The 26299-nt window shown below is 40.3% G+C and overlaps 6 protein-coding genes across 8 annotated transcripts; 1 reads left to right on the forward strand and 5 right to left on the reverse strand.

Moving 5' to 3' along the window:
* Positions 1-222: 222 nt before the first annotated feature.
* nero (deoxyhypusine hydroxylase nero) lies at positions 223-1391 on the reverse strand. Of its 2 annotated transcripts, none has more exons than XM_064694967.1 (2): positions 364-1391; positions 223-269 (listed from the first exon to the last, which is right to left on the reverse strand). In XM_064694967.1, exon 1 carries the CDS (start codon positions 1311-1313, stop codon positions 405-407), a length of 909 nt encoding a protein of 302 aa, XP_064551037.1. In that variant the 5' UTR covers positions 1314-1391; the 3' UTR covers positions 223-269; positions 364-404. The 2 variants fall into 2 exon arrangements, with proteins under 2 accessions (XP_064551037.1, XP_064551036.1); XM_064694966.1 differs by having other exon boundaries at positions 223-279.
* Positions 1392-1487: 96 nt separating this feature from the next.
* On the forward strand, positions 1488-5367 carry LOC135437117 (neurofilament heavy polypeptide). The gene is made up of 4 exons (XM_064694963.1): positions 1488-2012; positions 2772-3113; positions 3174-4098; positions 4163-5367. The coding sequence occupies exons 1-4, from the start codon at positions 1899-1901 to the stop codon at positions 4231-4233; spliced, it is 1452 nt and encodes a 483-aa protein (XP_064551033.1). The 5' UTR covers positions 1488-1898; the 3' UTR covers positions 4234-5367.
* Positions 5274-8613, reverse strand: LOC135437115 (sodium-coupled monocarboxylate transporter 1-like). The gene is made up of 8 exons (XM_064694961.1): positions 8313-8613; positions 7888-8047; positions 7713-7830; positions 6997-7216; positions 6794-6934; positions 6612-6720; positions 6013-6545; positions 5274-5733 (listed from the first exon to the last, which is right to left on the reverse strand). Exons 1-8 carry the CDS (start codon positions 8543-8545, stop codon positions 5415-5417), a joined length of 1833 nt encoding a protein of 610 aa, XP_064551031.1. The 5' UTR covers positions 8546-8613; the 3' UTR covers positions 5274-5414.
* Positions 8614-9689: 1076 nt separating this feature from the next.
* LOC135437114 (sodium-coupled monocarboxylate transporter 2-like) lies at positions 9690-13645 on the reverse strand. Its single transcript, XM_064694960.1, has 8 exons — positions 13371-13645; positions 12110-12269; positions 11932-12049; positions 11652-11871; positions 11445-11585; positions 10771-10879; positions 10180-10712; positions 9690-10104 (listed from the first exon to the last, which is right to left on the reverse strand). The coding sequence occupies exons 1-8, from the start codon at positions 13628-13630 to the stop codon at positions 9771-9773; spliced, it is 1875 nt and encodes a 624-aa protein (XP_064551030.1). The 5' UTR covers positions 13631-13645; the 3' UTR covers positions 9690-9770.
* Positions 13646-18633: 4988 nt separating this feature from the next.
* Smvt (Sodium-dependent multivitamin transporter) lies at positions 18634-21500 on the reverse strand. The gene is made up of 7 exons (XM_064694412.1): positions 21038-21500; positions 20856-20973; positions 20199-20266; positions 19983-20134; positions 19787-19927; positions 19230-19713; positions 18634-19162 (listed from the first exon to the last, which is right to left on the reverse strand). The coding sequence occupies exons 1-7, from the start codon at positions 21413-21415 to the stop codon at positions 18737-18739; spliced, it is 1767 nt and encodes a 588-aa protein (XP_064550482.1). The 5' UTR covers positions 21416-21500; the 3' UTR covers positions 18634-18736.
* Positions 21501-23285: 1785 nt separating this feature from the next.
* Positions 23286-25015, reverse strand: LOC135436392 (uncharacterized). 2 transcript variants are annotated; one of them, XM_064693981.1, is made up of 3 exons: positions 24818-25015; positions 24483-24771; positions 23286-24411 (listed from the first exon to the last, which is right to left on the reverse strand). In XM_064693981.1, exons 2-3 carry the CDS (start codon positions 24498-24500, stop codon positions 23875-23877), a joined length of 555 nt encoding a protein of 184 aa, XP_064550051.1. In that variant the 5' UTR covers positions 24501-24771; positions 24818-25015; the 3' UTR covers positions 23286-23874. The 2 variants fall into 2 exon arrangements, with proteins under 2 accessions (XP_064550051.1, XP_064550050.1); XM_064693980.1 differs by having other exon boundaries at positions 24830-24859.
* Between the last annotated feature and the right edge of the window lie 1284 nt (positions 25016-26299).

Here is a 26299-nt window from a genome sequence, read left to right on the forward strand (position 1 = left end):
GTGGCGCCCGAGCTCGGAATTGGGCGGCGTTAGGTATTTTCGACTAGACGCAATCGATAGATATTATAATTTGAATGGTCACACTTGGAGAAAATCAAAAATCCGTTTCTCTTTAAACGTAACCACTTATTTTTATTACGATATGCGAAAAAAAAAAATCATTTAATAGCCTGTTTTTACTGAACTTCACATCTAATATATGCAAATAAAAATCCCAATGTGTTTTCTCAGAAAGTCAAATGACTTCATCATGCGGTATAACGCGTCGACTGTCACGTTCTGCAATAGTTTATCTTAACAATGCACTGATTAGATGTCAGCGCATTGCATTCCAACAATAATACAAATACAATATTAACTTACAAATTTTATATACAAAAACGAATAATTTCCTCTAACTAGGATCACTTAGTTCCATCCAGCTTGGTCAGACCATCGGCATACTGAAACTCTGGGCTGTTCTCGTACTCGCACATGTCCAGAGCAATAACGCAGCTTTCCTTGACGACACGTTTATCATCATCTGCATAACGGTTCAATATCTGTATGCACTCCTCGGTGGCAATAGCGCCCAGTGCTTCGGCACACTCGTGACGCACCATTTCGTTCTCGAGGCGATCTTTCAGGTTCTCCTGCAAATACGGTATGCTGCATGGTTCCTGTAGCTGACCCAGGACAAAAGCAACCTCGTGCCGGAACAACGCCGACTTATCCTTGAGTCCTTCGGCCAGGGCCAGAACGCTCGCCTCGGTGCGCAGATTACGCAAACTAAACATGGCGCGATAGCGTTCGAATAGACTCTGTTTGACATCCAAATATATGGCCTTTAGCTCTTCCACGCTCGTTGTGCCAGCAGTTGGCGGTGATGGGTCCACAGATGCGTATGGATTCTTATCGTCCACCTGTTGACCGGTCTGCAGCCAGCGCACACGATCCAGTGCTATGGCGCAAGTCTCAGCAACTTCGACAACTGAATCCTCCTTGTATTTCTCGAGTATTGGCAAAACCTCAGGTTGGCCAATGGCGCCCAATGCTTCAGCAGCCTCATGACGCACCATGGGCTCTTGGGTGGTGTCCTGCAGCACTTTGCTGAGTATTTCCACGGCTTGAATGTCCTGCATCTGTCCCAAACAGTAGGCCAATTCGTGTTTTAGCAGTGCGGAATCATCATCAAATGCTTTGCTGATTGCCTCAATTGCTGCCCCGCCACCGATGTTTTTCAATGTGAACAGTGCACGGAAACGCTCCTTAAGCGGGCGTTCCTTATTGTTCAGTACACCTCCAATTGCTTTGATCTGTTCCTGCGATACCATTTCTGCTTTGCTTCAATAAATAAAAGTAAATAACGAGCAGCCTGCCTCGTGGAAATTTATCAAGTGTAATAAACAATTAATCGAATCTATTTTCCAACCACCACAGCGAAAGTAACGTACTTTTCAACACTGGCTAAAAAGGCCGCCATAAAAAATGCCTGTGCAACACTTATATTTAAGAAGAAGCAAATAGTCCAGTTGTTGGGTTACGTTTATCTTTGCCTCGTAAAGAAAACGTCAAAAAAGTGCGAAATACAGCGAATTTTCTGGCGAAAATTGGTAAAAACCGTATTTAAGTATATACCGGTGCAACAGTCGATTAGTAAATTATTTGGTATTTGTGCGAACTAAGTAAAAATTGCATTTAAAAAATTTGCGCGTTCACGGTTCGTTCAGCGTGGCGTGTGTATGTATATATGTGTGCGTAATATACCTGCTAGTTGGTTTGATTCGCTGTCTCAGTGCGCAAGGAGAGCAAGAGAGAACTCGCTACTTCGAAGCGAAGCATTGCAACTGAACGAAAACATTGCAAAATCCAAATAATTGTATTTTGTAAGCAATATTATTATCAATACCGCTATCAAAATGTCTGACGAGACCAGCATACAGAAACCGGAAGTAGAGGCCGTTGCAGAGGCGAAGGCTAACAACGAGGAAGATGCATCAATTCAACCGGCGGCGGATGAGAAGAAGACACCCGTAAGTGTTTAGAAATATGTATGAACCTACATACATATAAGTTTGCATATATATTTATATATGTATAGAGACGGTCACAATTAACACCGGGGGTCGTGCGATAAGAGCGCACTTTACAACTAACACAATCGCACTGTGACGAACAGAATTATCTGGAAGAGCGTGCGCATTATAAACGTATGTAGATGTTTGGGCTTACGCAGTATTATTTCAGAATTATCGAAATAACCCACACACACACGTATTTAAAAGTGTAATGTATTTGATATCGGGTTTTCTGCAATTTTCGCTTTTTCGTGTTGATGTTAATTATGTTGCCCTCGTGTGCGCGCGCTTTTCCTAACATCCCCCGTATGTGTGTGTGTATACGTACATATAGTGCATGTTTGTGTGTGTGTATTTATTTTTATATGTCGCGTGGTACACTCGCTGCAAGCAATCGGTAGTCCCTTTTGTGCACGTTTTGCCGCTGCGCGCGCGTCTGTCTCGTTCTCGTTTGTTTTTATTTTTCTTGTTCTCTTTTTGACTTTTTGTTGTTTGCTGTACTTTGTCATACATGGATGTATGTATGTATCTTAAATGTGTGTGCACAGAAGCATTAATACGTTGCGCTTCAGAACGGGCATTTATTTACTGTTAAATAGGAATTAGGCGGGTTGAATAAACGGGTTAACGATTTGTTTCACTTAAATTCAGTCGAAATCTCTTGCTGAGTCGTATCGTGAAATGTTTTGATGTGTATGTAAACAATCATTGTAGAAACGCACGCCCAAGCGTCGCTCCTTCATTGAGCGGGCTCAGCGTGAGAGTGAAGAGCTGGTGCGGACAATGGGCGGTACTTTGGAGCTAGAAGGCGGACGACGCACTCGATCCAGTACTCGCGGTACACCGACGCGAGCCGCTGAAACCGTAACGCCGCCACCGAGCAAAAAGGCGCGCACATCACCAGCGACGACTAAGAGCGGCGGACGGGGACGTGGAGCACGCAAATTGGATATAGGCGGAGGTGAGGAAGTTGAGCAAGAGACAGCTAAATCCAAGCCCGCCGAAGCGGAGGAGCAGGAAGAGCCGGTGCAGGCAAGCGAAACTGTGAGGCCAAATGTAAGTTGATTAATTTTTTTTTACTATTAAACATAATCTAACTTATATAATAAATTCAAGGTTGCTGCAAAGAAAGGAAAGAAAGAAGAGAAAGGTCAAAAGGCTAAGGGAGTTGTTGTAAAGGACAAGGTAGATACCAAGAGCAAAGACGATTCTGAAACTAAAGACACGGAATCGAAAGTGATTGCGTCCCAAACCACAGAATCAAAGGATCAGCCAGACTCTGCTGCCCAGGTGCCTGCAGCGCAAGAAGATAAACAAAACAATGTTGTTCACGACAAATCAAATACAAAGGAGCCTGAAGTGAAGGAGAAAACGCCTGAGCCATTGGCAAAACCCGAGGAACCAGCTAAAGTTGAAAGCCCACGGAAAAGTGATGCTGCTGCCCCAGATTCTGCCTCAGCCATGGAAGTGGATGACGAAGAAAAACAACAGCCTGCCGCTGTTACAACATCTTCCGATACTTCTGCACCTGCTGTTATTACAGAAACTATTGACGGAAAGAATGAATCAAAAGTATCCCAGGAAACGGTGAGCAGTGAAGAACCGAAAGTTGAATCCGCTGAACCCGCCAAGCAGCAGACACCGGAACCAATGGAGGTAGATTCGAGTTCGAAATTTAGCACCGAAACTACCAAGACCGTGTCACCCGTTAAGGAGGTTGTGCCAGTAGCAGCTGCCGCCGCAGCCGTCGAGTCTGAATCAGTTCAGACGATAATAAGCAATAACGAAGTCGTTGAATCGGCTATCGAAGTCAAAGAGGATGCACCAGCCGTACCGGAGAAGGAGGCAAATGCTAGCGAAATCGAAAGCACGTCAGCAGAGAACAGTACGACTAAAGCTGATGAAGCACCTGCAAACAATGATGTTAGCAAACTATCTGTGCCGGTTGCCCAAGCCGATACCGTGGTAACGGAGTCGCCACCAGCAGCCGTTAAGGAGCCTCAGGCCAACAGTGAAAACAAGTCCGAGCACAATGACAATGGTATGTCGATATATTTGATTTTGTAATCGAAAACCTTATAATTAAACTAAACAACTTGTTGCAGGCGAACCGAAGATAGTTAACAATGCCACCGAAGATGGTGAAAACCATGTAACGCCGCAGGCTTGCAATTAAGCAGAAGCAATATAATAATAATGATGATGATAATGAAAACCAATAACTATAGCTCGTGCCGAAAGTGTACAAGTGTAACTTCGACTCGATTCGACAAGTTGCCGCCAACAAATAAGCAAATAACTAGAGTTTTATCAAAAACTATGGCGCGCATAGATTTAATTCTGTTTCCATTGTCAAGTTTTCTTTTTATTCTCAAACCACAAAATGGTACGATTGCAATTCACTAACCATCTTCCAGTCTTCGGCTTAATTATTTTATGTCTTAGGCTGTAATCGATGCTGGATTTTAAATGCTGATCTGTGTGCGCAATATATAGAAACAAACACATACAGCAAATAGAAACTAACACACGTAGATCTAACCCGCCAACACACCCCCAGCCCCCCTACACACACACACGTACACATTGTTAAAAGCATCCAACTATAAATAATATGTATGTGTAAATTTAATTAAATTGGAAACAAAACAAATACATTATTGAGAAATGTATGTAAAATAGATGTTTTTAAATTATAAGACATAATCTTTAATACAAGTCTAATTTTAAAACCGATTTGGACAACACTCAAAACCCCAGAAAAGATTTTTAAACAACTGATGCGTCGTTCAAGAATTTAAGTACATAAGCATTCAACTTTACCAATGCCATTCACACTTACCTGGCTATTCACAATACATATTACGTATATATCTCTACTTATTTTTTTGTTTAATTTCTATATAATTTTTCGTATTTTGAACACCGCTCACATAAAGCATTTAGTTTTTAACGTTTTGTCATTATGTAATTTAAACGGATAAACCTATATCAGATAACGCATCAATTGTATTCCGCATAGAAATTGCGAAGTGAAAACAAAAGTCTTTTCCACAATCTTAACTAAATTACGAGTAGTACTTTAAAATTTTTCAATGAAAAATGCTATATATAAACAAAAACACAAAAAAAAAAAAACAAAAAAAAAACAACCAACACAAGAGCGTAAAAATACTTTGGAACTCTTTTTATAACTGAAACAATCAGCCGAGGCCGTTTTTGTATGTAGCTGGATACTTTCTGTGTAAGAAATTCTTCATTTAAATATTCTTTTGTAAATAAATCTTTTAAAAATACAAAAGAGAGATAACATTGTGTATTAACTAAATATAGTTGTAAGTAACAATTTGGCTAAACCTATGCCGCACCATTTTCCTGCACAGCTTTTGTCAATGGTTCCCTTAATGGCAGCTCCTCTAGCTCCAGCACCGGATCGGGCACATTTAACATGTTGCGCACAAATGGCGAATACAATTTTGGACTTTGTTTCTCATTTCTGTCCGGGCGCCAAACATAGCTCATGGGCACTGCCCAGACGAATATCAGAATAGCGCCCAATACCTTGTACCAATAGAAAGATATATCATAGATTGAAAACTCCCGATTGCTGCCGAAAGCGGTGGTCACATTGGTGGGCACAGGGGCAGCTGTTGTTGTTGCTGTAGCTGTCTGATTTCTGGAAGTCAAGAGACATGTTTAGTATACATATTTATACAGGGGGGTTACCTGGCTTTGCCCGGGTACACTTTAGGCACTGCCCTTTAACCTATTTAAATCAATTATATATTTTACAAAGATATTTTTAAATGCTGTTGCATGAAAAACAAAAAGTTACAACCACAATCCTCCGTGACTTTGAAATTCGGTGAAACACGTATTCAATCGTTAATAATATACATACAACCTTTGACCCACAAACAGTTTTATATATGTATATAGAAAAATTAACACTTACATTGCATTAAAAATCGTGTCTAGGCCACGCGCCTCACACTGATCCAAGCTATTTGGCAATACTTCATATTTAATAAGGCCCGCCTTGATGTTCATCTGCGCATTGATGATGACCCACAGCATGGCAAGCACACTGAACAAAATGCTGGTCATTGCTACCTTCCCATTGACACGGGGCACAAACATGCCCAACAGAAAGATACCCACAACGGCACCCGTATTGATGCCCGTAATCGTCCACATTGTCTGCAATATTGAGTTGAAACGCTGCACAATGAACCCGCCCACAATACAGTAGCCGCCCATGGCAATGATGACCAGTTTCATGAATCCATTGGCCCGTGCCTCCGTATGCCGGATATGGGGCTTGATATAGTCAAAGTAAACAACGCCGGCGAACGAGTTAAGATTAGCCGAAAGCGAACTCAGGGAAGCACTGAACACACACGAGATGAACAGTCCCGGCATGCCAGGCAGATTACCCATTATGTCCTGTATAAAGAAGGGCATCATTTTGTCCGGCTTGCTGACCAGCTGTGGGGGAGAGAACAGAGGGAGCTTAGTTCAAATGGAAGTGCACTAGACGTGTGGACTACTTACGCCTGCCAGCATGGGATCACAGCCGTAATAGCGGGCAAACATTATGATGCCAGCAAACGAGGTAAAGAACATGATAATCAGAAAACCAAAGCCCGCAACAACAAGAGATCTGTTGGAGAGTTATGAGTTATGAATATATATATATATATATATATTGGAAGAGTTCGTAACGCTCGGCTTACTTTTTGGCATGCGCATACGAAGGCAAGGAGACAATGCGCTGTACACAGCTCTGATCAAGTCCAATTTTGCCCGTCCAAAGTAGTAGGCCGCTGGTCATGCTGTTCCAGAAAGTGGCACGTATTCTTGGATCAAGTCTAAAACTACACGTGACACAAAAGTTGTTGTTGGCATTAAAACGCTTCTCGAACCAGTTGGGACTTACTCAAAGTTAAAGCGACCGCCCTCCGAGGCATACTCGAGCACAGTACCCAATCCACCTGTTCGCATAGTGCCCAGAACGCCCACCATTATAACAGAGAGCAGCATAACGCCAGCCTGAACCACATCCGTCCAGACGACCGCCTTAATGCCACCCAACATGGTATAGAAAACGCAGATCGATGAGATTACGGTATTGATTAGGTGAATATTTATGCCGGTCACTGTAAATAAAAGTAAATACGCGTTAAAATATATGTGTTTAAGTGAGTGTAGCTCTGATTTTCCGGGCCAAGATTTTTGCACATGTAAACATTAAATTTTTCACGATTTCCACTCTGCGAAGTGGAATTTCCAAAAGCGGCGAATTACTATAACATTTTGCATAAATATTTAAAAATACATTTGCACAACAATTTTCCACATTATCATTAACTTCTTAGTGTAGCTATGAAAATAAGTTAAAATACGATCAGCCAGAAATTGAAATTACAAATGCTCAACTATTGATCTAAATTTTTACCGTGGGGTGTGGATTTTGTGAAAACTGTGGAACGAAACTTAATATATTAAATAAGACTAAATAAATATTTTGAAGCAGATCGAAAAAAAAACAAAAATTGTATACAATAGTTTCACACGCATATTCCACACTTTTAGGTGGAACTATGCAAAATCGACGAAACATTTAAATGTTAAATTTTTAAAATATATACATACCTTGAGAGAATGCCAGTGAGGGTATGAACATATAAACCGGCAGCATTAGGAATTGATTCAAAACAAATGTCAGCGTCACAAATTGACGAGTGCGTTTATTGAATCGCATCTCCAGATACTGTGAGTAAATACAAATATATAGTAAACAAACAGATAAACGACTATTTACACCAACCTCATAACAATTGACGACATTGTTGTCATAGAAGACGGGCACAATTATATATATCAGTATGGGAACAGTTGGTATCATGGCTAGCACCGCGAATATAAAGTTAAAGCCATACGTATAATTCTCAGTGGGAATGGACATGATGGCAACACCTGACAGTTGACTGAAATGGAAAACAATTTCTTCTATAATAAAACTATTTCATACATATATTTCAATAATCCAAAAGAGGGCGCGAGCGCATGAAATAATAACATTTATCTTAAGCGTCATAAAAATAAACTAATAACCTGATGTAATCTGCATTTACAAAACCTTCAAACAGATAAGTTAAGATAACGCCTGAAAGGCGTTGACTGACATTGACTTTTGTGAATGATGAAACTGGCTAAAACCGATTGCCACTAGGGCGCACTGGATTTACGCACCTGGAGACCAAAGATATGGCTATGGGCAGCGCCTGCATCTTCTTGCCGCCACGCAGATATTCCTCTGTGGTGTTCTTCGCCTTGGAGAAGAAGCCAAAGTACACGCCAATGGCCGCGGACACACTCAACATAAGTATGAACACCGTATAGTCGGTCCAACCGAATCTCAAGTCCTCCACTTGTGCCGTGGCTGCAGCTGCAGTGCTGGCCAGTGTAGTTGTGGGCCCCGACATGCTGAGGCTCCTAGAATCCTTGACACTTCCACAGTTCAATTCACAGCGCGTGCAGCTGGTCCGGATGCTGTCAGCACACTTAGGATCGGCACAGTCGGATTGTTTTACTTAAGTAGAGATCACAGGTAGCTTATCAGCAGCAGGCATATCTGCTAGACGCTGTAGTAAAAGTTGATGGTCCATCATAAAACAGGGCCATTAACTACGCATTTTTCTAACGTTTAAAGGCTTCTGTCTTTCAGGTGCTTCGTCATGTCAAATGCACATGACGTGGTACCAGCCCCCAATTGGCTTTATTCAATAAGCCAAGCCATAGGCGATTCCATTCGAATCTGATTAAAAGCGGAAGCTACAAATAGATTGGTAGTCCCATTGCCTGCTTTTAGGGGGCGTTTCCTCTGATAAGAACTAGAAGCCAATAGAATTATTATCTTCAGTGTGCCGCAAAATGAATACCCTTACGGACATAGAGTCGAGGCACGGTTTTTTTCTCTATATATATTCATATTTTAAATATATATATATTATATTTTGATCAGTATATGATGATTATGATCGGTACGACTTGGCTTGGTTAGCGAAATTCGTAATTGTTAAGTTTGGCTAGGATGTCTTTCTAAAAAAATACAAAGATTCAATGTTTGACTGATAGTTTCATTCTACATGATATTTTCCGATTTCAATTTTGATTTCGCCCATATAAGTACGATTACTTCATGAGGGTAAGAACTGTAAAGGAAACCAAGATTTGATTCTGAGCAGATTGAATTCTGTCAATCTTCTAAAGTATTTATAATCTAGGGCAGCTATACCACATCTTCTAGGGCATATCTGTTTATAGTATGTCAAATCTATCTATCTTATCATCTAATCTAATATTTGTTACATATGTTATAATATTTGTATATCTTCCGAAAGGGTATACAAGTGTCTTTAAGGCTCTTTAGGTTTACCTGACGTAAATCAGGTAGCAAAAGTCGTAATGTTCCATGGGGAGAGAGAGTAAAGCCCATAATTAATATAACCACAAGGTTATCTGAGAATGACAAGCAAATTCTAGGCGCCAGGCATTGTGTGATATTAGATATGTTCGCGTGAATCATATAAATGCACGAACTGGGAGACACATTAGAATATATCATAATTAATATATGCATAGGCTTTATTAAAATTTCATTAATCAATAACATTAGGATGAGTCCAGTTAATTAGTCGGTATATTCTCCTATTTCGTCTCACCTAAATCTATCTTAAGCTCCGGACCTGCCTTCAACTGGGATCCATTCAGTGGCAGTTCTTCCAATTCGTGAACAAGATTCGGCTTTAGGAATTTCCTTACAAACGGTGTATAGAGCTTTGGATTCTGGGTTTCCTGCTTGTCCGGCTTCCAAATGTAGCTCATGGGTACTGCCCACAGGATCGTTAAGAGAATACCCAATCCTTTGTACCAATAAAATGATATGTCATAAATGGAGAATTCGCGATTGCTACCAAAGGCGCCCGTCACCAAAGGTGGCCTCGACTTGCTCGGTGCCTCAGTTATGGAGCTGTTGTTGTTTCTATTAAATACAAAATACAATAAACAAGAACTGAGTCAATTTATGTAGCTTTAAAGGGCGTGGCAAATCGCTTACATGGCATTCGAAATCATTTGCAAATGCGACACTTCGCATTGATCCAGGGAATTGGGCAGAACATCATATTTGATGAGGCCGCTCTTGAAGTGCATCTGCGCATTTATGATAATCCAGAGCATGACAAACATGCTGAATAAAATGCTCGAGCCGGCGACCTTGCTGCTCGCACGCGGATAAAGCATGCCCAGCAGGAACACGCCCACCACGGCGCCAGTGTTGATGCCGGTGATGCTCATCACAGTCTGGATTATGGAACTGAAATTCTGCACCATATAACCGCCAACAATACAGTAAACACCCATGCCGATGATAATTAGCTTCATGGTCGCATTGGCCCGCGCCTCCGTATGCCGAATGAATGGCTTAATATAGTCAAAGTAGACCACGCCCGCCAGAGAGTTAAGGGTGGCTGAGAGAGTGCTCAGCGCAGCGCTAAAGACGCACGAGATGAACAGTCCCGGCATGCCAGGCAGATCGCCCATTATGTCCTGTATAAAGAAGGGCATCATTTTATCCGGCTTGCTGACCAGCTGTGGGCGAGAAGACAAAAGTTAAGTTTGTATAAAACTGGAAGTGCGGACTACTTACGCCTGCCAGCATGGGATCACAGCCGTAATAGCGGGCAAACATTATGATGCCAGTGAAGTTCATCATGCCCATGATGATCATAAAACCAATTCCAGCAATAACAAGCGATCTGTGGAATGTAATTATATTTATACTAGCTGTTATTTTCCAGATCTATTTTTTAGGCCATCAATTCCTTATTCCACTCAAGTTATATTTTACATAGTTTTTTTTGAAAATGAGTTTTAGGTTCCTCGTGTAAAATATAAAAGGTTAGAAACATCGTTTTCCGCGAATTTTTAATTATTCTTTCCAGCTTTGAAAATCATTTTGAAACCGATCAGACAAAACTAAAAGACTTAATCAGACAACCTTTAAACAACAATTTCCAACCAGGTAGGATGAAATTTCCAAAAAAAAAAATGCGAAATGCGAAGTCACCCATGGAAAGTGAATTTCTTTCGTGGGAGTAAACTTGAACCTGCAACCTAACCCAATCGTTGAGTTCCATTGCCGCGAAGGATGGAGACGTTTTGAATATCCTTTCAAAAGATTTTCAATCAAATATCTTTGACATTAAGTTTAGGCCGGTCGAAACAAAAGCGTTTCATTCGATTTCCACGATTTTTTCACACTTGCGGGAGGAATTGCCAGTTTTATATTTAAAGATATTAAGCCTAGTCATATGTATTTACTTTTTGGCATGCGCATATGAAGGCAAGGAGACAATGCGTTGCACACAGCTCTGGTTGAGACCAATGTGACCCGTCCACATAAAGATGCCTCCAAACAAGGCGTTCCAGACCGTAACGCGTATGCGTGGATCCAATCTGAAACTACAAATAAAATGTTGCTTCTTAGAAATCGATAGTATAATTTTTTTTTGTAAACTGAATACTTACTCAAAATTCAAACGGCCACCATTGCTGGCATTCTCGAGTACCGAACTGAATCCGCCAGCCTGCATAGTGCCCAGCACGCCCACCATTATCACCGAGATCAACATGATGCCACCCTGCACAACGTCCGTCCAGACGACCGCCTTAATGCCGCCCAACATGGTATAGAAGACACAGATCGAGGAGACCATGGCATTGATCAGGTGAATATTCATGCCGGTGACTGTAAAGGGATATGGAAATTAGGCTTAAATATAGTTAGGGTAGCTGGCAATCAGAATACCTTGCGAAAAAGCCAAAGAGGGTAGAAACATAAACACGGGCAGCATGAGGCACGAGTTCATCACGAATGTGGCAGTAACCAACTGTCGGGTCAATTTGCTGAATCGTATCTCCAGGTACTAGGACAATCGATAAATCGGATTAGTAAATTGACTAGTAAAAACAGAGTTCTCGCTTACCTCATAACAATTGGACACGTTGTTCTCATAAAACACAGGCACTATAATATAAACCAGAATGGGCACAACAACCACCATCGCGATGACCACAAAAATGTAGTTAATACCAAAGGTATAAGTCTCGGCCGGCACGGACATGATGGCAATGCCAGAGAGTTGGCTAAAATATGTAAATAACTGAATTTAATCTTTTACTTAGACACTACTGGGTATTTTTTCAGTCAAGCTTATAGCTTGAACTTTTCCAGCCATCTTTAAAACCACTCATGAATTCCAATGTCTCAAATTATATGTTTCATTAGCGGGTATACCCGGCCTTGCCCGTGGTACGTTCAAGTCCTCTCAAAGATCTTTGAAAATGAGTTTGAAACCGATCGGACGGTAAACCAATTTACCACTGTTGCGGCCGTAAATTTCCCAAATCGCTTGAACAGGTATTCATGAAGTTCTTATGTAGAGCTTTAAATATAAGTTTGAATCAAATCGAACAAATCCTAAAAACGAAAATAATGTTGATAAATTGATCTAGAGGCCAAGCAATGAAGAAAGACCCAAACCTCGTAAAAATCGCATGAGTTTTTACCGAGTTATAGAAGTAGGAAATTTCGATCTATGTCTATATAGGATATTTGAAATACATATATATTTTCACATTAATTTTCACTGAAAATAATGTAGCCAGATTTTAATGCCAAATTGATCGAGAGGCCAAACCATCAACAAAGGCAAAACCCCTTGAAAATCGGATGAGATTTGACCGATTTATAGAAGTGGGAAATTTCGATCTATGTCTATATAGGATAGCGGGTATACCCCTATCAAAGATCTTTGAAAATGAGCTTGAAACCGATCGGAAGCTAAACAATCGGGCGAAATTTCTCAAATCGCTTAAACACGTATTCATCAAGATCTTATGTAGAGCTTTGAAAATAAATTTAAAGAAAATCGGAAAAAAAGAAAGAAAAGAAAATGTTAGGATTGCAATTTTTACCGGGGAATCTTTGATTTTACAAAAAATTACGTCTCAAATGATTTTTCATATAGATATGAAAATGTTTTTAGAAACTTTTTTCACCGATTTTTAACATTTCCAAAACGCGCACTTATATACATTGCATAAGGAACTACCGTATATATTTAGATAATCACTAATCAGTCAGGCAATCATTAATACAGTCTGTATTATAAGTATATATACAGGTGTGCTGTATAGGTTTAAATCCACAATTCTTCACTAATATTCACTTGAAACCGAACGCACCTGGCCACTAAGGACACAGCTATGGGCAGTATCTGCATCTTCTTGCCACCCCGCAGATACTCCTCGGTGGTATTCTTGGCCTTGGAAAAGAAGCCAAAGTACACCCCAATGGCTGCCGAGGCGCATAGCATAAGCGTGAAGACCAGGTAATCCGCAATACCAAATGTGAGCGCCGCGGCCGTAGCGGCTGGCCCTGATGTGGATGAAGCCAAGGTTGTAGTACCTGACATGGTGGCTGTTTCTGGACTACTTTCTGCCATCCTCAATGCTACAATTGGATGCTGTCGTTTCTAAATGATTATCTGTGGCTACCTTATCTGTTGACATGTCTTTATGTGTCTATATGAAGCCATCACCGTGACGTATCTTTCATAAACTAGAACGCCTTTGGAAGCCTTTTTATCTATTAAGTTCTGTGGTGTCTATAGCATGTTTGTTTTGATAATTATTTAGTTGTATATGAAAAAAGTATCTCGTAGATATTCACAGCTACTGCTAACAGATCATAATTACACAAGGAGAAAAAATCAAGACAATTTTACTTGAAGCAAGTGAATTCGTTTTACTTTTAAAAACTTTAATCAATATTTCTCTTCCAACCCAATTTGAGAAATAAATAAATCAAACAGAAATAGATAAAATCAAATAAAATAAACTCAATCTGTTCTTATCACAGTTTGAGCTTGAACCAAATTTTTATTATTGTTGATTCACCTCGATAGGACTCTCCTTTTTATACGTAAAGACCTCAAGGAACTACAGGTATCGAAGTCAGATTTTACCAAAATGTATATACATATTATTGATGAAAAGTAGTTTTTCAGGGTCGTTGGGGGACTATTTAAATTTTTATTAGATTGATCTTAACACAGGCTGATAACCGATGTGAACCGGAACCGGTTCGAACCATGATTTACAATTCATTTATTTTTTACTATGAACCGAATCTTAAATCGTCAAAAAACAGTGAAAATAAGAAACTTATGAGATTGACCCAAGCCCAAAGCATAAGTAAAGTGGGTCCCAATCAGAGATGGGCGCGGTTCAGGTTCTTAAGACAGGGTCCATTACGAACACGATACTGACTTTTTTAACACACACAGGAGAAATATACTATGGCACATTTATCAAGAATTTGTTAATGCTCAAGATCTTATTTAAGATTTCTTTGAAGAAATGCGAAATTGTAAAGTGCTCAGTCCCAAGTAAAGGCCCGTACCAAACTTCAAAGTTCCTTAACATTGCCATAACTTAACCGATTTTGATAAACTTGGTTTAATTCTCCATTAAACGACTAGCAGATCTAATTTTTTTCAATTTTTTAGCAAACATATTTTGTTATTTTAGTTTTTAAGAGCTTTTTTTTAAAAACAACGACTTAAGATTTGTATTACTAAATTTGTTAATAAAAATATCTCACCTATGATCTCTAATTCCCTTTATTTTTCGACTGGTTCGTTTCGGACATATGTGAACATGTGAACAATCTGGGATCGTTGTCTTCATTTAAAATTGTTTCATATTGGAAACATTTTTTGGTTTGTGGTCCCAGGCACGCAAAATGAAACTAAAAGCAGGGAGTTGGTTCGAGCCGTCAACTGTATATAGCTCGGAACCAATAGCATGATACTTTTTTCTCGGTGCCGATAACTTGAATATATATAGACATAGATATTTTGGTATCCGAGCATTTATAAAAAGAAGTTTAATCTTTGATAAGATAGCGCCTTTTCACGTTTCTTGTAATCTTTCTTTTTGAGCACTTAATTTATATAGATGGGCAATTCTAAAATCTTTCACACTTTTAAAAAGGAAAAGTGATTTCAGATGCATGACTAGGAGCTACCCTGTACGCAATTCAAGCAAACTGCCGTAAAATATAATCGTATATTCGTACTTTATTTGAAAAAATTTATTCTTGAATAAAACTTTGTTTATTGTCCGATGGTTATGAGATTCTTAAGGGTAAAAAATTTCATATAAATATATTTATATCTAAAGAATTTAGGGTATACATTCCAAAATTATAATTTTTGATATCTTAAAGGGAGTGTGGAGTTGCGTCCAATAACAAAAATGTCCAAGATCTGTGTTCTGCTATACGAAAACTTGCATGCCAAGGTTTGCAGTCCCAGCCTCATGGAATTTTTCAAATTTTCAAAATCCTGGGCCTCAAATCGATATATATCGATTTAAGAGAATTATAGCAGCTTGCGATTGACGCTTTTAGACAAAAGAATGGATATACAGGAGGGCATGGTTAGATTAAGACGACAATTTATGCCGATTAAAAGTTTCAATAGCTGATGCTTTTGTTCCTTATACCCCATTTTTGTATACCCCATTTTGTTTTAACCATTTTCAATGAGTGCAAATAAGGCGTAAGTCCAACAAGCTGTTAAGTTGTTCAAATATTTAACGGCTAAGCGATAAGACGCTATAGCTTGATAAATTATAATGCTGACTGGTATCTTCTGATATCCTTACATAGTCTCTAGAGTGTGTGCCAAAAAGCGAATTTTTTTATTTTATTTATTTATTATACCCTGAACCCATTAAAAATGGGTAAACAGGGTATATTTTATTTGTGCAAATGTATGTAACAGGCAGAAGGAAGCATATCCGAACCCATAAAGTATATACATATATTCTTGATCGGCATTAATAGCCGAGTCGATCTAGCCATGTCTGTCTGTCTGTCCGTCTGTCCGTCCGTCCGTCTGTCCGTATGTATGAACGCAAGGATATCAGAACCTATAAGAGCTAGAGACTTGAAATTTTAGCTGAAGGTACTCCTAATGCCCGCGCAGATCGAGTTTGATAAGTTGCCGCGTTTCCAAGTAATCGATAAAAATCGATATCGAAATCTTGTTTTTTGAGCAATTTCGGCAAATAATATGAGCTAGAGTCACCAAACTTGACATGTAGCTTCTAGAATAGTATATACATATATATCAAGTATCTTTCATTTTATACCTATCGCCACCTCCCCGCTACCACCGCGAAGCTATAAACACTAACCAAAGAACATATAGATGGGACAGGCCGTGTTACCAAAGTGGACACGAAAAATATCGGTGCATCTGGTCCAACGAGCGAGTAAGATATACATATGATGTCTTTTGATCGCTTACACTACAGGAAACTGCTTTGGCTTACTCTCTTCCGTATGATTTGTGCGATAGAACGGCATCGCTGTTTATTTTTATCTGGCTCGCACTTACTCTCAGTGCTCTCAATGCTCTCTTTATGTCTAGGTACCGTTTAAATGTTTGTGTGTATGTGTCCGCATAAGCAAAAATGCCCACATATTTAATTTTTGTCAAAAGTCGGTGGCATTTCTTCCCTTTTGAGGGGACGAGTAATATGAAATAATGAAAGGGTTTGCCAAGTCGATGCGAAATTCTTTAATTTTAGCTCGTTATTTTTGGAAAGGGTACCTAAGCGTTGGCATGTGTGCATTTAAAAGTTTTTGGACTTGCTATTCACTCATACATGCATATTTTGTATATGCATAGAAGCATTTATGCGCTTGTGTGCCTGTTGGTCCCTGCCCGTCTGTCCGATGCAAATTTGACAATATTTTGTGTTTTCTGAATTTCGAGCTCTACACACACACGGACAGACACAAATGTGTGTGAATGGGCAGATCATGGGCACAAAAGAAAATATCATTTGAATTGAATTAATGAATGAATGTTGACCCCTTATTACCTGCAGATCAAATTCATATATGAAAAAGCTACATATATAATTGCTCCTTTTTTGTATTTGGTATATTTGAATATTTTAAAGATTTTATTTTTTACACAAATTTCCTAAAATTAGTTAAGTGACAGGTACAGGTGCTTGCCAAAAGTTTACCCTTTCCACACAACGGGCTGCTGCAGGTAATAAGGGGTCAACATTCATTCATCAATGCAAACCCAAAATCATAAAAAGAAGGGTGCGCGACAGACGCGTGCCGACAATGATATTTTCTTTTGCGCCCATGATCTGCCCATTCGAAATTCAGAAATCACAAAATATTGTCAAATTTGCATCGGACAGACAGGCAGGGACCAACAGGCACACAAGCGCATAAATGCTTCTATTCATATACAAAATATGCAAGTATGCGTGAATAGCAAGTCCAAAAACTTTTAAATGCACACATGCCAACGCATAGGTACCCTTTCCAGCAATACCGAGCTAAAATGCAAGAATTTCGCATCGACTTGGCAAACCCTTTCATTATTTCATATTACTCGTCCCCTCAAAAGAGAAGAAATGCCGCCGACTTTTGACAAAAATTAAATATGTGGGCATTTTTGCTTGTGCGGACACATACACACAAACATTTAAACGGTACCTAGACACAAAGAGAGCATTGAGAGCACTGAGAGTAAGTGCGAGCGAGATAAAAATAAACAGCGATGCCGTTCTATCGCACAAATCATATGGAAGAGAGTAAGCCAAAGCAGTTTCCTGTAGTGTAAGCGATCAAAAGACATCATATGTATGTATATCTTACTCGCTCGTTGACCAGATGCACCGATACTTTTTGTGTCCACTTTGGTAACACGGCATGTCCCATCTACATATACATATGTTCTTTGGTTAGTGCTATAAATCAAGTTAATTATCCAACTTGTATTGTTAATCAATTTAAGCCACAATTTCTATGCAATTGAATTTTTGAGAATACACAAATATTCTTTATTCTATTCTACAATAAGATGTACTGTCGAAAATTTCATTAAGATCGGTTAAGAAACACAAAAGTTATGTCGCACGTATTAGCAGCATAGCTGCTGCGCAAATTCCAAGAATTTCTGTATACATGTACACATACACAAATTTTTTGCGCGTCTGCTTTGAATTCTATCAACAGCATTGCAATTGCGATTGTATTGTTTTCTGTGCTGCTATTTTAATTGGTTTTTTTCTCTTTAAAGCTATATTTTAGTGTGGCCCTTGAGTAGAGGCAGCGGTAAGTGGTGCGGTTAGTTGCGAGTTCGAGCCCTGCCAAGGAAACAATTTTTTTTATTTTCATTTTTCTTTATTACTACTAAATCAAACGAGCGCGTAGCGCGAGCTGCATTTGGTGTTGGAAGAAGAGGGTTCAGGGTATCCCCTAGTCGGGAGCTCCCGACTAGAACCTCTTACTTGTTTATTTGCTTATAAACTATCTAGCTATCTAGAGGCTGTCGAAATACTTACACATTAAGCAGCTAATTAAGATAAGCGTTTTGTCAGATTCGTTAAACCATATACATATATCTTATGATCGTTGTATGCTTGCCAAGTTGTTTATGATGCTTCAGTTGGGTAGTATATAATACTAATTAAGATAATCACTTTTTGTAAAAGCTCTAACAGAATTTTTATGCCTTTATCTTTTCTTCCTGTTTCTCGATCTTCAGATCTGGTAGTTCTTCAAGGGGCGTCGGCTCATACTGGGCAAATGACTGTATTATTGGCGACAGTAGCTTCGGATCCAGCTTGGCATTCGATGCCGGTTTCAGCACATAACTGAGCGTTACGGCCACAAACCAGGTGATACTAACTCCGAGCACTGCATACCAATTGAAGGACATATCCAAAATGTTGAAACCAGAGTCTTTTACGGCTTCCACCTTGATCGTGGCATTCAGGCGGGCAAGGACTGATGTGGTCGTGGTTAGTGTGGCATTCAGGCCCGGGCAGTTGTCTACAGTAGTAGGCATGGTAGGGTAATGATTGCGCCCCCAACTGGCCACCACAATGACGGACATGCACGCAATGCTTCCAATGACGCCAGCAAGAGCCGCCTGTAAGCAGAGCAAATAATCGTTGATATAGTCTTTGGATTTGATGGCAAATGCCGTTGGTACACACCCGACCATGTACCCTGGGCACCAACATGCCCAGCAGAAAAACGCCGCACACCGAGCCAAAGCTAACGCCGCCAATGGAGTAGATAATCTGCAGTATGGAGCTGAACTGCTCCACGACCATGCCGCCAAATATACAATAGACGCCGGAAAAGAAGACAAACAGCTTCATGATGACATTGGCCTTGTGCTCCGTATGGTGTATGTGGGGCTTGATGTAGTCAAAGTAAACAATGCCGCTCAGCGAATTGATGCTGGCGGAAAGTGTGCTCAGCGCAGCGCTGAAGACGCACGAGATGAAGACGCCTGGCATTCCGGTCAGATGACCCATAATATCCTGTACAAAATATGGCACCATTTTGTCCAGCTTGCTGACCAGGCCCTGGGCAATGGGATCGCAGTCATGGTAGCGAGCATACATCACGATGCCCGTAAAGCAATTAAAGCTCATGATGATCACAAAGCCCAGACCGAAGAGTACCAGAGCTCTGCAAGAATGCGGGATTAGGTTGTGCGGTGCTGGTGTATATAGCAGATTGGTTAAGGGATTGTGGTAACTACCTTCTGGCTTTTGCTAGCGATGGCAGCGAAACGATGCGTTGCACACAGCTCTGATTGAGACCCACATAGCTGGTCCAAGCTATCACAGCTGAGGAGTACACATTCCAGAACGTGGAACGTTCCGTGTGATTGAATGTGTAGCTGAAAATGGACTCTACTCTAATAGCTATCCAATGGAGTTGTTGGAGATACCTACTTGACCTTCAAGCGGCCGCCCTCGCCGGCAATGCGCAACACCTCGCCAAGGCCGCCCAATCGTTGGGCACCCATGATGCCCACCAGCACCACTGATACGACCATAATGCTTGCCTGCACCACATCCGTCCAGACGACTGCCTTAATGCCGCCCTAGTAAAAAGTATATAATGTTTATTCGAATTTCTCTATGATAAGATATGTACGATCTGCTTACAATCATTGTGTAGAAGACGCAGATGCTGCAAACGATCGCATTGATAATGTGCACATTATAGCCAGTTACTTGGATGATAAAATAATAAATATTTAGTTAGTCATAGGTATCAATTAGTTAAATGTTAAGTAAGGAAAATACAGGTTGCAGATAAATTTTATGATTAAAAATCTGACTTAATAAAATATTCCAGGCTACGAACCGGCGATCCAATTCACTTTTTAGAACTAAACACCAGTAACAAAAGGACAGTCAACCCTAAACTGAACCATTGCTTTCTTTTTTAACGGTTCGATTTTAAATTAACAACTTTTGAGAGTGATCCGGCCACTAGGGCTCTAACCATTGCATTATATAAACATATTTCTGAAATGCCAGTTTTGGGATGAGATTAGTTTGTAGATGTGGAAAACCAGTTTCACGAATTGAGCCTCAAGCCAAGGAATTGGTTCAAACCGCTAAGCGAACCACAGACAATTTGTTTATCTTTTGTTATTATTATTATTATTGTTATTATTTTTGTTAATATTATTACTTGAATTTTAAGGTTTTTCTTATAAGGCTTACCACATAGATTTAAGTTATAATCCAAATTTTTAAAAAGCACTATAACAACACTTTACGGATAGACTATCCTGATATTCAGATGGAACCTACCTTGCGCAAAAGCCAGGGATGGCAGAAATATAAAAATTGGCAGCATGAAGAATAGAGTCAGCACGAAAATAAATGTTTGCAGCTTGCGGGTGGCACTATTAAAGCGCAACTCCAGATACTATTTGGGAAAATTCAACTATATATAGACATCAAATGTAAGTGGCTTTAAATCTGAATCCCACCTCGTAGCAGTTGGTGATGTTGTTGTTGTAGAACACAGGTATTATCACATAGTTGAGAAGGGGTATAACCACCAGCATAGAGGCCACATTGAAGAACCAGTTAAATCCAAAGGCGAACATCTCCGCCGGAATGGTCATGATGGAAATGGCCGACAGTTGACTGGCCACCAATGAAATGGCGATTGGCAGCGTCTTCATGCGTTTGCCACCCATCAGATACTCATCCGTGGTATCGGCGCCCTTGGCAAAGAATCCAAAATAAACACCAATTGCCGCCGATATGCTCAGCATGAAAGTGAAAACTATATAGTCCGTCGTTTGGAACGTAAACTGCGAGCCGGCCAGGGTCTGGGCCGTGGCGTTTAAGAGTGCCGACATTGCAGAGGATATATATGTATATATATATATGTATATATTAATCCGATATAACTATTTCACATGCACTTTCCGACACCAGGCGAGTTGCTTAATCACAATTGATCTTCACATGGCGTCTACAGTGCTTTATATAAGTTTTTAGCACTTTAGAAGTTTATCTTTAACTGTGATAATGCCTAAAACTTAGCTATCGACTTTATTATAAAAGCAGTTATCTTAACGATGCCATTTTACGAGTATAAGTTGATCGTCTTCAGACATATACAACAGGTCCCAGATTTTATCAGATAAGCCCTGACAATGACGATGACACCGCAAATCTATTATCAGACTTAAGTCGAGCTGGCAATCAAGCAACCCATTCATTGTTTTAACCGGCGTGTCACACATCAAAATGATATCGCAAGTCATAACAAGATCGCAAAGTTTTTTCACTCGGGCTGGGCAAATAATTAAGTGGGCGCTGATTATAATTAGAGTGAAGAGTTAAAGACATTTGGGCTTATGTATTGCCCAAAAAGCTTATCCGCGCAACACGTACACATATTTGGCTGCAATTGCTGTGACATAACACACATGAATTCCACTTTGCTGTTGCCGCTTGTCATCCTCTGCGGGTCGCATCAGTGCAACACACTTGTGGCACTTACCACTAACCACTTATATGTGCCTCTACCGGCTATGTTGCCATAGTTGGACGTAACATGCATTAAATTGAACAAGTAGACTGACTAGCGCAGGCTGACGAACATTGTATACCCTACACTTCCTTTAACATACTCCAAGATATGTACAAGATATTGCAACTGTTTTCACCAAGCGCTTTTCCTTATACACTATGGAAAAATCATGAAAAATCATGAATATTTTCAGTTTTTATAGTCCGATTCTTATACCACTTTCGGGGTAAATGTGGGTATATACCAAAGCGAATAGAGTCTAGCTCAACAAATTAGTTTTTTTTCTCAAATTTATATGGGAAATGGGAAAATGTATCCCAAAATTGAAATATGCCTAATCTGTGTATACTACACCTTGTCTTCCTGATCAAGAATATATATCTTTATATAGAAGAATATGTTTTCTTCTGCCTACTACATTGACCTGCAGGAAACATAATACCATTATCCATATCATCGCCTTGCTGCTCTAATAATATATATCTGTTAGCACCAATAATTATAGCAATGCCTTATCTGCCTCCAAAATCTACATACACTGAGGTAGGGTATACAGATGTTAATGATGCCGAATGTTGGTTGAGTGGCTACGTCGCCTGCTGCTGCCCGCAGTCGTCTTCATCGTGATCCATGTATAATATGCGGTTAATGGTCAGCCCCTCGCGCTGCACTGTGACCCAATCGCAATATCGACTGCATCTGACGAAATCGCGTCTTAATGAGCGTCTGGCGCGAGACTTGAGCACTTGGATATTGATGAGAGCTCCACAAGTCATGGCTACTGCAGGTTTGTTGGTTGCGTCTTCCAATACAAAAAGTGAAAGGATTTTTCAAGCTCTACGCAATAGACTACTAGACACATCATGATAATGTCGAATGTGTTTAAACTCTCGTAAAATCAATGAGAATTCGAATTTGATTTTGGATGTCATCGAACAGCTGAGACTAACATTTTAGAATGTTGTTTAGTTTTAATTGCCAAATCAGAATAATCTAGGTCAATTGGCAGATGCATTTTGTAAGAAATTGAAAAAAACAGCTAGGAAACGCGCAGTTTTCAAATCTGTAAATAAATATTGTATGTTTTTGCATAGAACTGCGCCAATTATTATAAAATGAAAAGATTGCATATTTTAACGGTGACAAAATTTACTATTTTTTTTATTATTTTCATATTTTTTTTTGTTGTTTCTTTGTTTGTTTCATAAAAATAAAAACACTTACATGCTAATAATGCGTTATAACACTGTTTTGTGGTGAAGAGAATGTTTGTTTTTGTTGTTTGATACAAAAAAAAGGTGTTGAGAAAAAACTATTTACAAAAAAAAAAACGAATTTCACCCCGAAATTCGGTTAGCTCTCAAATGCCGGGCGAAATTGCATTTTGAGTTCAATTAGAAAGATAGTTTAGAGAAATTATACAGTCACTGAGTCTGGGTCTTCTGGAGGAAAGGTGAGATAGCGCGAGATTTGATAGGGGATGGAAGGTGAATGAAACGGTGGATGGATTCGACCGTTCACTCTACATCACTAGTCGAACTACGTTTTCACTCAGAAGGTGTTTCAATAGGGGGGCGGGGGGCGTGGTGCGCACGAACTTTTAGCCAAGTTCAAGTATTGGTTGTTGGTGAGCCCATACTTTCATAAATTCTTGTTGATTTCAGTTATTGTTGTTGTTGTTGTTGTCGTTAGGTCAGGCTGTGTCGTTTAATGTCGTCCTTTCCGTCGGTATTCATTTTTTTGGCAGCAAAAATTTGTTTTAGATGTGCGTCGCTTGGCTTAGAAGGGCGCACCATAGCTGCCGCTGGGCCTTGAGGGAGCACCATACGAGCCAGATGGAGCACTGGGATAGCCACCGCCGCTGCTAGCCTGCGAGCTCTGTTGCGCAAACTGAGCCACCTGGATGGCCTGACGCACGCCCTCAAGATCGATGCCAACAACGCGACCGCCTCCATTGCTGGGCGCACCATAGCTGGTCGAGGGTGGGCCATAGCTGGAGGATGGTCCGCTTGGGTAGCCACCACCACCACCACCACCGCCGCCGCCGCCGCCACCGCCACCACCTCCCTGTTTGCTCTCCTCATTCAGCAGAATCTGACGCACCTGCTCCAGCAGCTGGGGATCAACATTTTGTCCCTCCGATGTCTGGAAGCCACCGCTGACGGCTTGGAATCCACCGCCGCCACCGAATGAGGATCCGCCGCCAAAGCCACCGCCACCGCCACCGCCGCCACCACCACCACCACCACCACGGGGATAATTGTAGCCCGATGGGGGCTCAGCAGCGGCCAGAGCAGCCAGAGCAAACACTAAGAACTGTTGGCGATAGGGTAATCCAATGGTTATCCACAGTGTAATCCACACTTCTTCTTCTTTCGGCTACTTACCACTGAGAAGGAGTTCATAGCAATGAGTTTTGTGGTGTATGTGTGGGGGAGAGAAGTAAAATTAAATTATAAGGCAAATTTAGTTGCTTTCGAGTGGGGAGCCAGCGACTGAATGCATTCCAAATGCCACGCAGGCCCTCTTTATACTCCACACAACGGCCGCCGTGTGTCTTCATCATGCGGTCTACACCCCGCCTCCTCGCCCAAAGCGTTGCGCCAAGTTTCAGTTTCATCGACTTCGTCCGTCGGGCCAACATCATTATCGGCAACTTCGTCTTCTTCATGATCGCTAACGATAGCCAAGTCGTTGGACGCTAATGATCATCACAACACACACATACACTCACATAAGAGTTGTTGTTGTTGTTGTTGTTGTTATAGCTTGTACCTTCATCTTCAGCGCCGACTTGTTTTTGGCGGACGACCTGCGGCCAGCGTACAACTCCAACTCCAATTGCTGGCGTAGCCTCTTGTTTCCCACCATAAAGCAAATATATAAATAAAAAATAGACAAATAAATACAACAACAAAAATAAAGCTGAAAAAATCGAAACACTAAAAAAACTAAAATGTCGCTAACATTTTTAGTTGTCTGTACTTGCATTTGAAATTTCTTCGGCACTTTCCTCGATTTGCACGTTTTGGTGGCTCTTTCGACATTTTCGCTTAGACAGCAACATCGACATCTCTCGACTTGCGCCACCGATTGACCAGGAAGTCATTTAACCATCCATTGATTTACAAAAACAAAATCATCGTTGATTAACCCAGACAGTTGCAAATGTCAATTTCCAGATAGCTACCTTTAATTTATTTTGGTTCTTCGAAATTAAAATAACCATTAATAGTTGTGAATCCCCGAGATCCACCAATTACTATTTCGACTTCATCTATTTCCACCTGAAAGCCGTCGCGACCTGTAACATAAGTCAAATAAAAGTAAACAACGGGCGCCACAATTTGCACCTTGCGCACGATTACGAAATAAGTTGTCTGAGAAAATGTGCTATATAATTTCCATGTAGAGCACTGGGCCGCCGTCTAAAGACGAACAGCCAGACATATAATCAACGTTGGCCGATTTCCCAAGGAATTACATTAAGGTTTAAATTATTTAAATTCACATAGCAGAACTGAGCAGCAGCTGCTCGTGTGGTAAAAGTTGTAGTTGTACAGTTAAAAGAGAAGACCAAAAGATAATGATATGGTACCTACATATGTATTATGTGTATTATGGGTATGGATGTGTGTGTATGTTTTTACTCGTAATTCGAACAAATGTTTCACTTCACGTTCGCACTCTCGATTCGCGTTATGTCTGATTTTTTATTATACTCGTTTCCAAAGTGAAAAGAGTATATTGGTGTTTTTTGCAATATGTGTGTTGATGTTCATTTGTCTGCCCATATGAAAACTATATTTTAGCCGTTTTGACTGAATGACTTGACAGTTGGAATATATAATCGAGCGTCACAGAAGGTGTTATTATTATGTGGTCCACTGGAGGCGTGGCAAGTCGCAAAACGCGATATCTACCACTGCTTAAAATCTAGAGTGACCAAATTTAAACTAGAAATCGACTGAAAAGAGAGAAAGATATGAGCATGAGTGACCAAATCTTAAATGAAAACTACTGGAAAGGTCCTTCGAGCATGGACTTTGGGCGATCTCTCAATAAATTATACCTGTCTTAAGCTGTTACTTGACTCTGAACAAGTATTGCGCAGTCGGTTGGATCCGACTGCAACATTCTTGTTTATTATGCATTGGGTCTTCCCTGACGCGCTTTGAAGTGACATAACGCGTGTGTAGGAGGC

The sequence above is a fragment of the Drosophila montana genome, unplaced genomic scaffold, assembly GCF_035044405.1.
Source record: "Drosophila montana isolate Dmon_TW-CO22-7 unplaced genomic scaffold, ASM3504440v1 contig_3733_1, whole genome shotgun sequence".
NCBI classification, from domain to species: Eukaryota; Metazoa; Arthropoda; class Insecta; order Diptera; family Drosophilidae; genus Drosophila; species Drosophila montana.

Bases quoted from the DNA above. Each gene is read 5' to 3' on its own strand.
- nero (XM_064694967.1), bottom strand. From the start codon at position 1,313: ATGGTATCGCAGGAACAGATCAAAGCAATTGGAGGTGTACTGAACAAT.
- LOC135437117 (XM_064694963.1), top strand. From the start codon at position 1,899: ATGTCTGACGAGACCAGCATACAGAAACCGGAAGTAGAGGCCGTTGCA. The intron at 2,013-2,771 runs GTAAGTGTTTAG...CAATCATTGTAG, and splicing joins CGGATGAGAAGAAGACACCC to AAACGCACGCCCAAGCGTCG. The intron at 4,099-4,162 runs GTATGTCGATAT...AACTTGTTGCAG, and splicing joins GTCCGAGCACAATGACAATG to GCGAACCGAAGATAGTTAAC.
- LOC135437115 (XM_064694961.1), bottom strand. From the start codon at position 8,545: ATGTCGGGGCCCACAACTACACTGGCCAGCACTGCAGCTGCAGCCACG. The intron at 8,048-8,312 runs GTGCGTAAATCC...TTTCCATTTCAG, and splicing joins GCCATATCTTTGGTCTCCAG to TCAACTGTCAGGTGTTGCCA. The intron at 7,831-7,887 runs GTTGGTGTAAAT...ATTTACTCACAG, and splicing joins ATGTCGTCAATTGTTATGAG to TATCTGGAGATGCGATTCAA.
- LOC135437114 (XM_064694960.1), bottom strand. From the start codon at position 13,630: ATGGCAGAAAGTAGTCCAGAAACAGCCACCATGTCAGGTACTACAACC. The intron at 12,270-13,370 runs GTGCGTTCGGTT...TACATATTTTAG, and splicing joins GCTGTGTCCTTAGTGGCCAG to CCAACTCTCTGGCATTGCCA. The intron at 12,050-12,109 runs GTAAGCGAGAAC...CGATTGTCCTAG, and splicing joins ACGTGTCCAATTGTTATGAG to TACCTGGAGATACGATTCAG.
- Smvt (XM_064694412.1), bottom strand. From the start codon at position 21,415: ATGTCGGCACTCTTAAACGCCACGGCCCAGACCCTGGCCGGCTCGCAG. The intron at 20,974-21,037 runs GTGGGATTCAGA...TTTCCCAAATAG, and splicing joins ACATCACCAACTGCTACGAG to TATCTGGAGTTGCGCTTTAA. The intron at 19,714-19,786 runs GTAGTTACCACA...GCATTCTTGCAG, and splicing joins TCGCTAGCAAAAGCCAGAAG to AGCTCTGGTACTCTTCGGTC.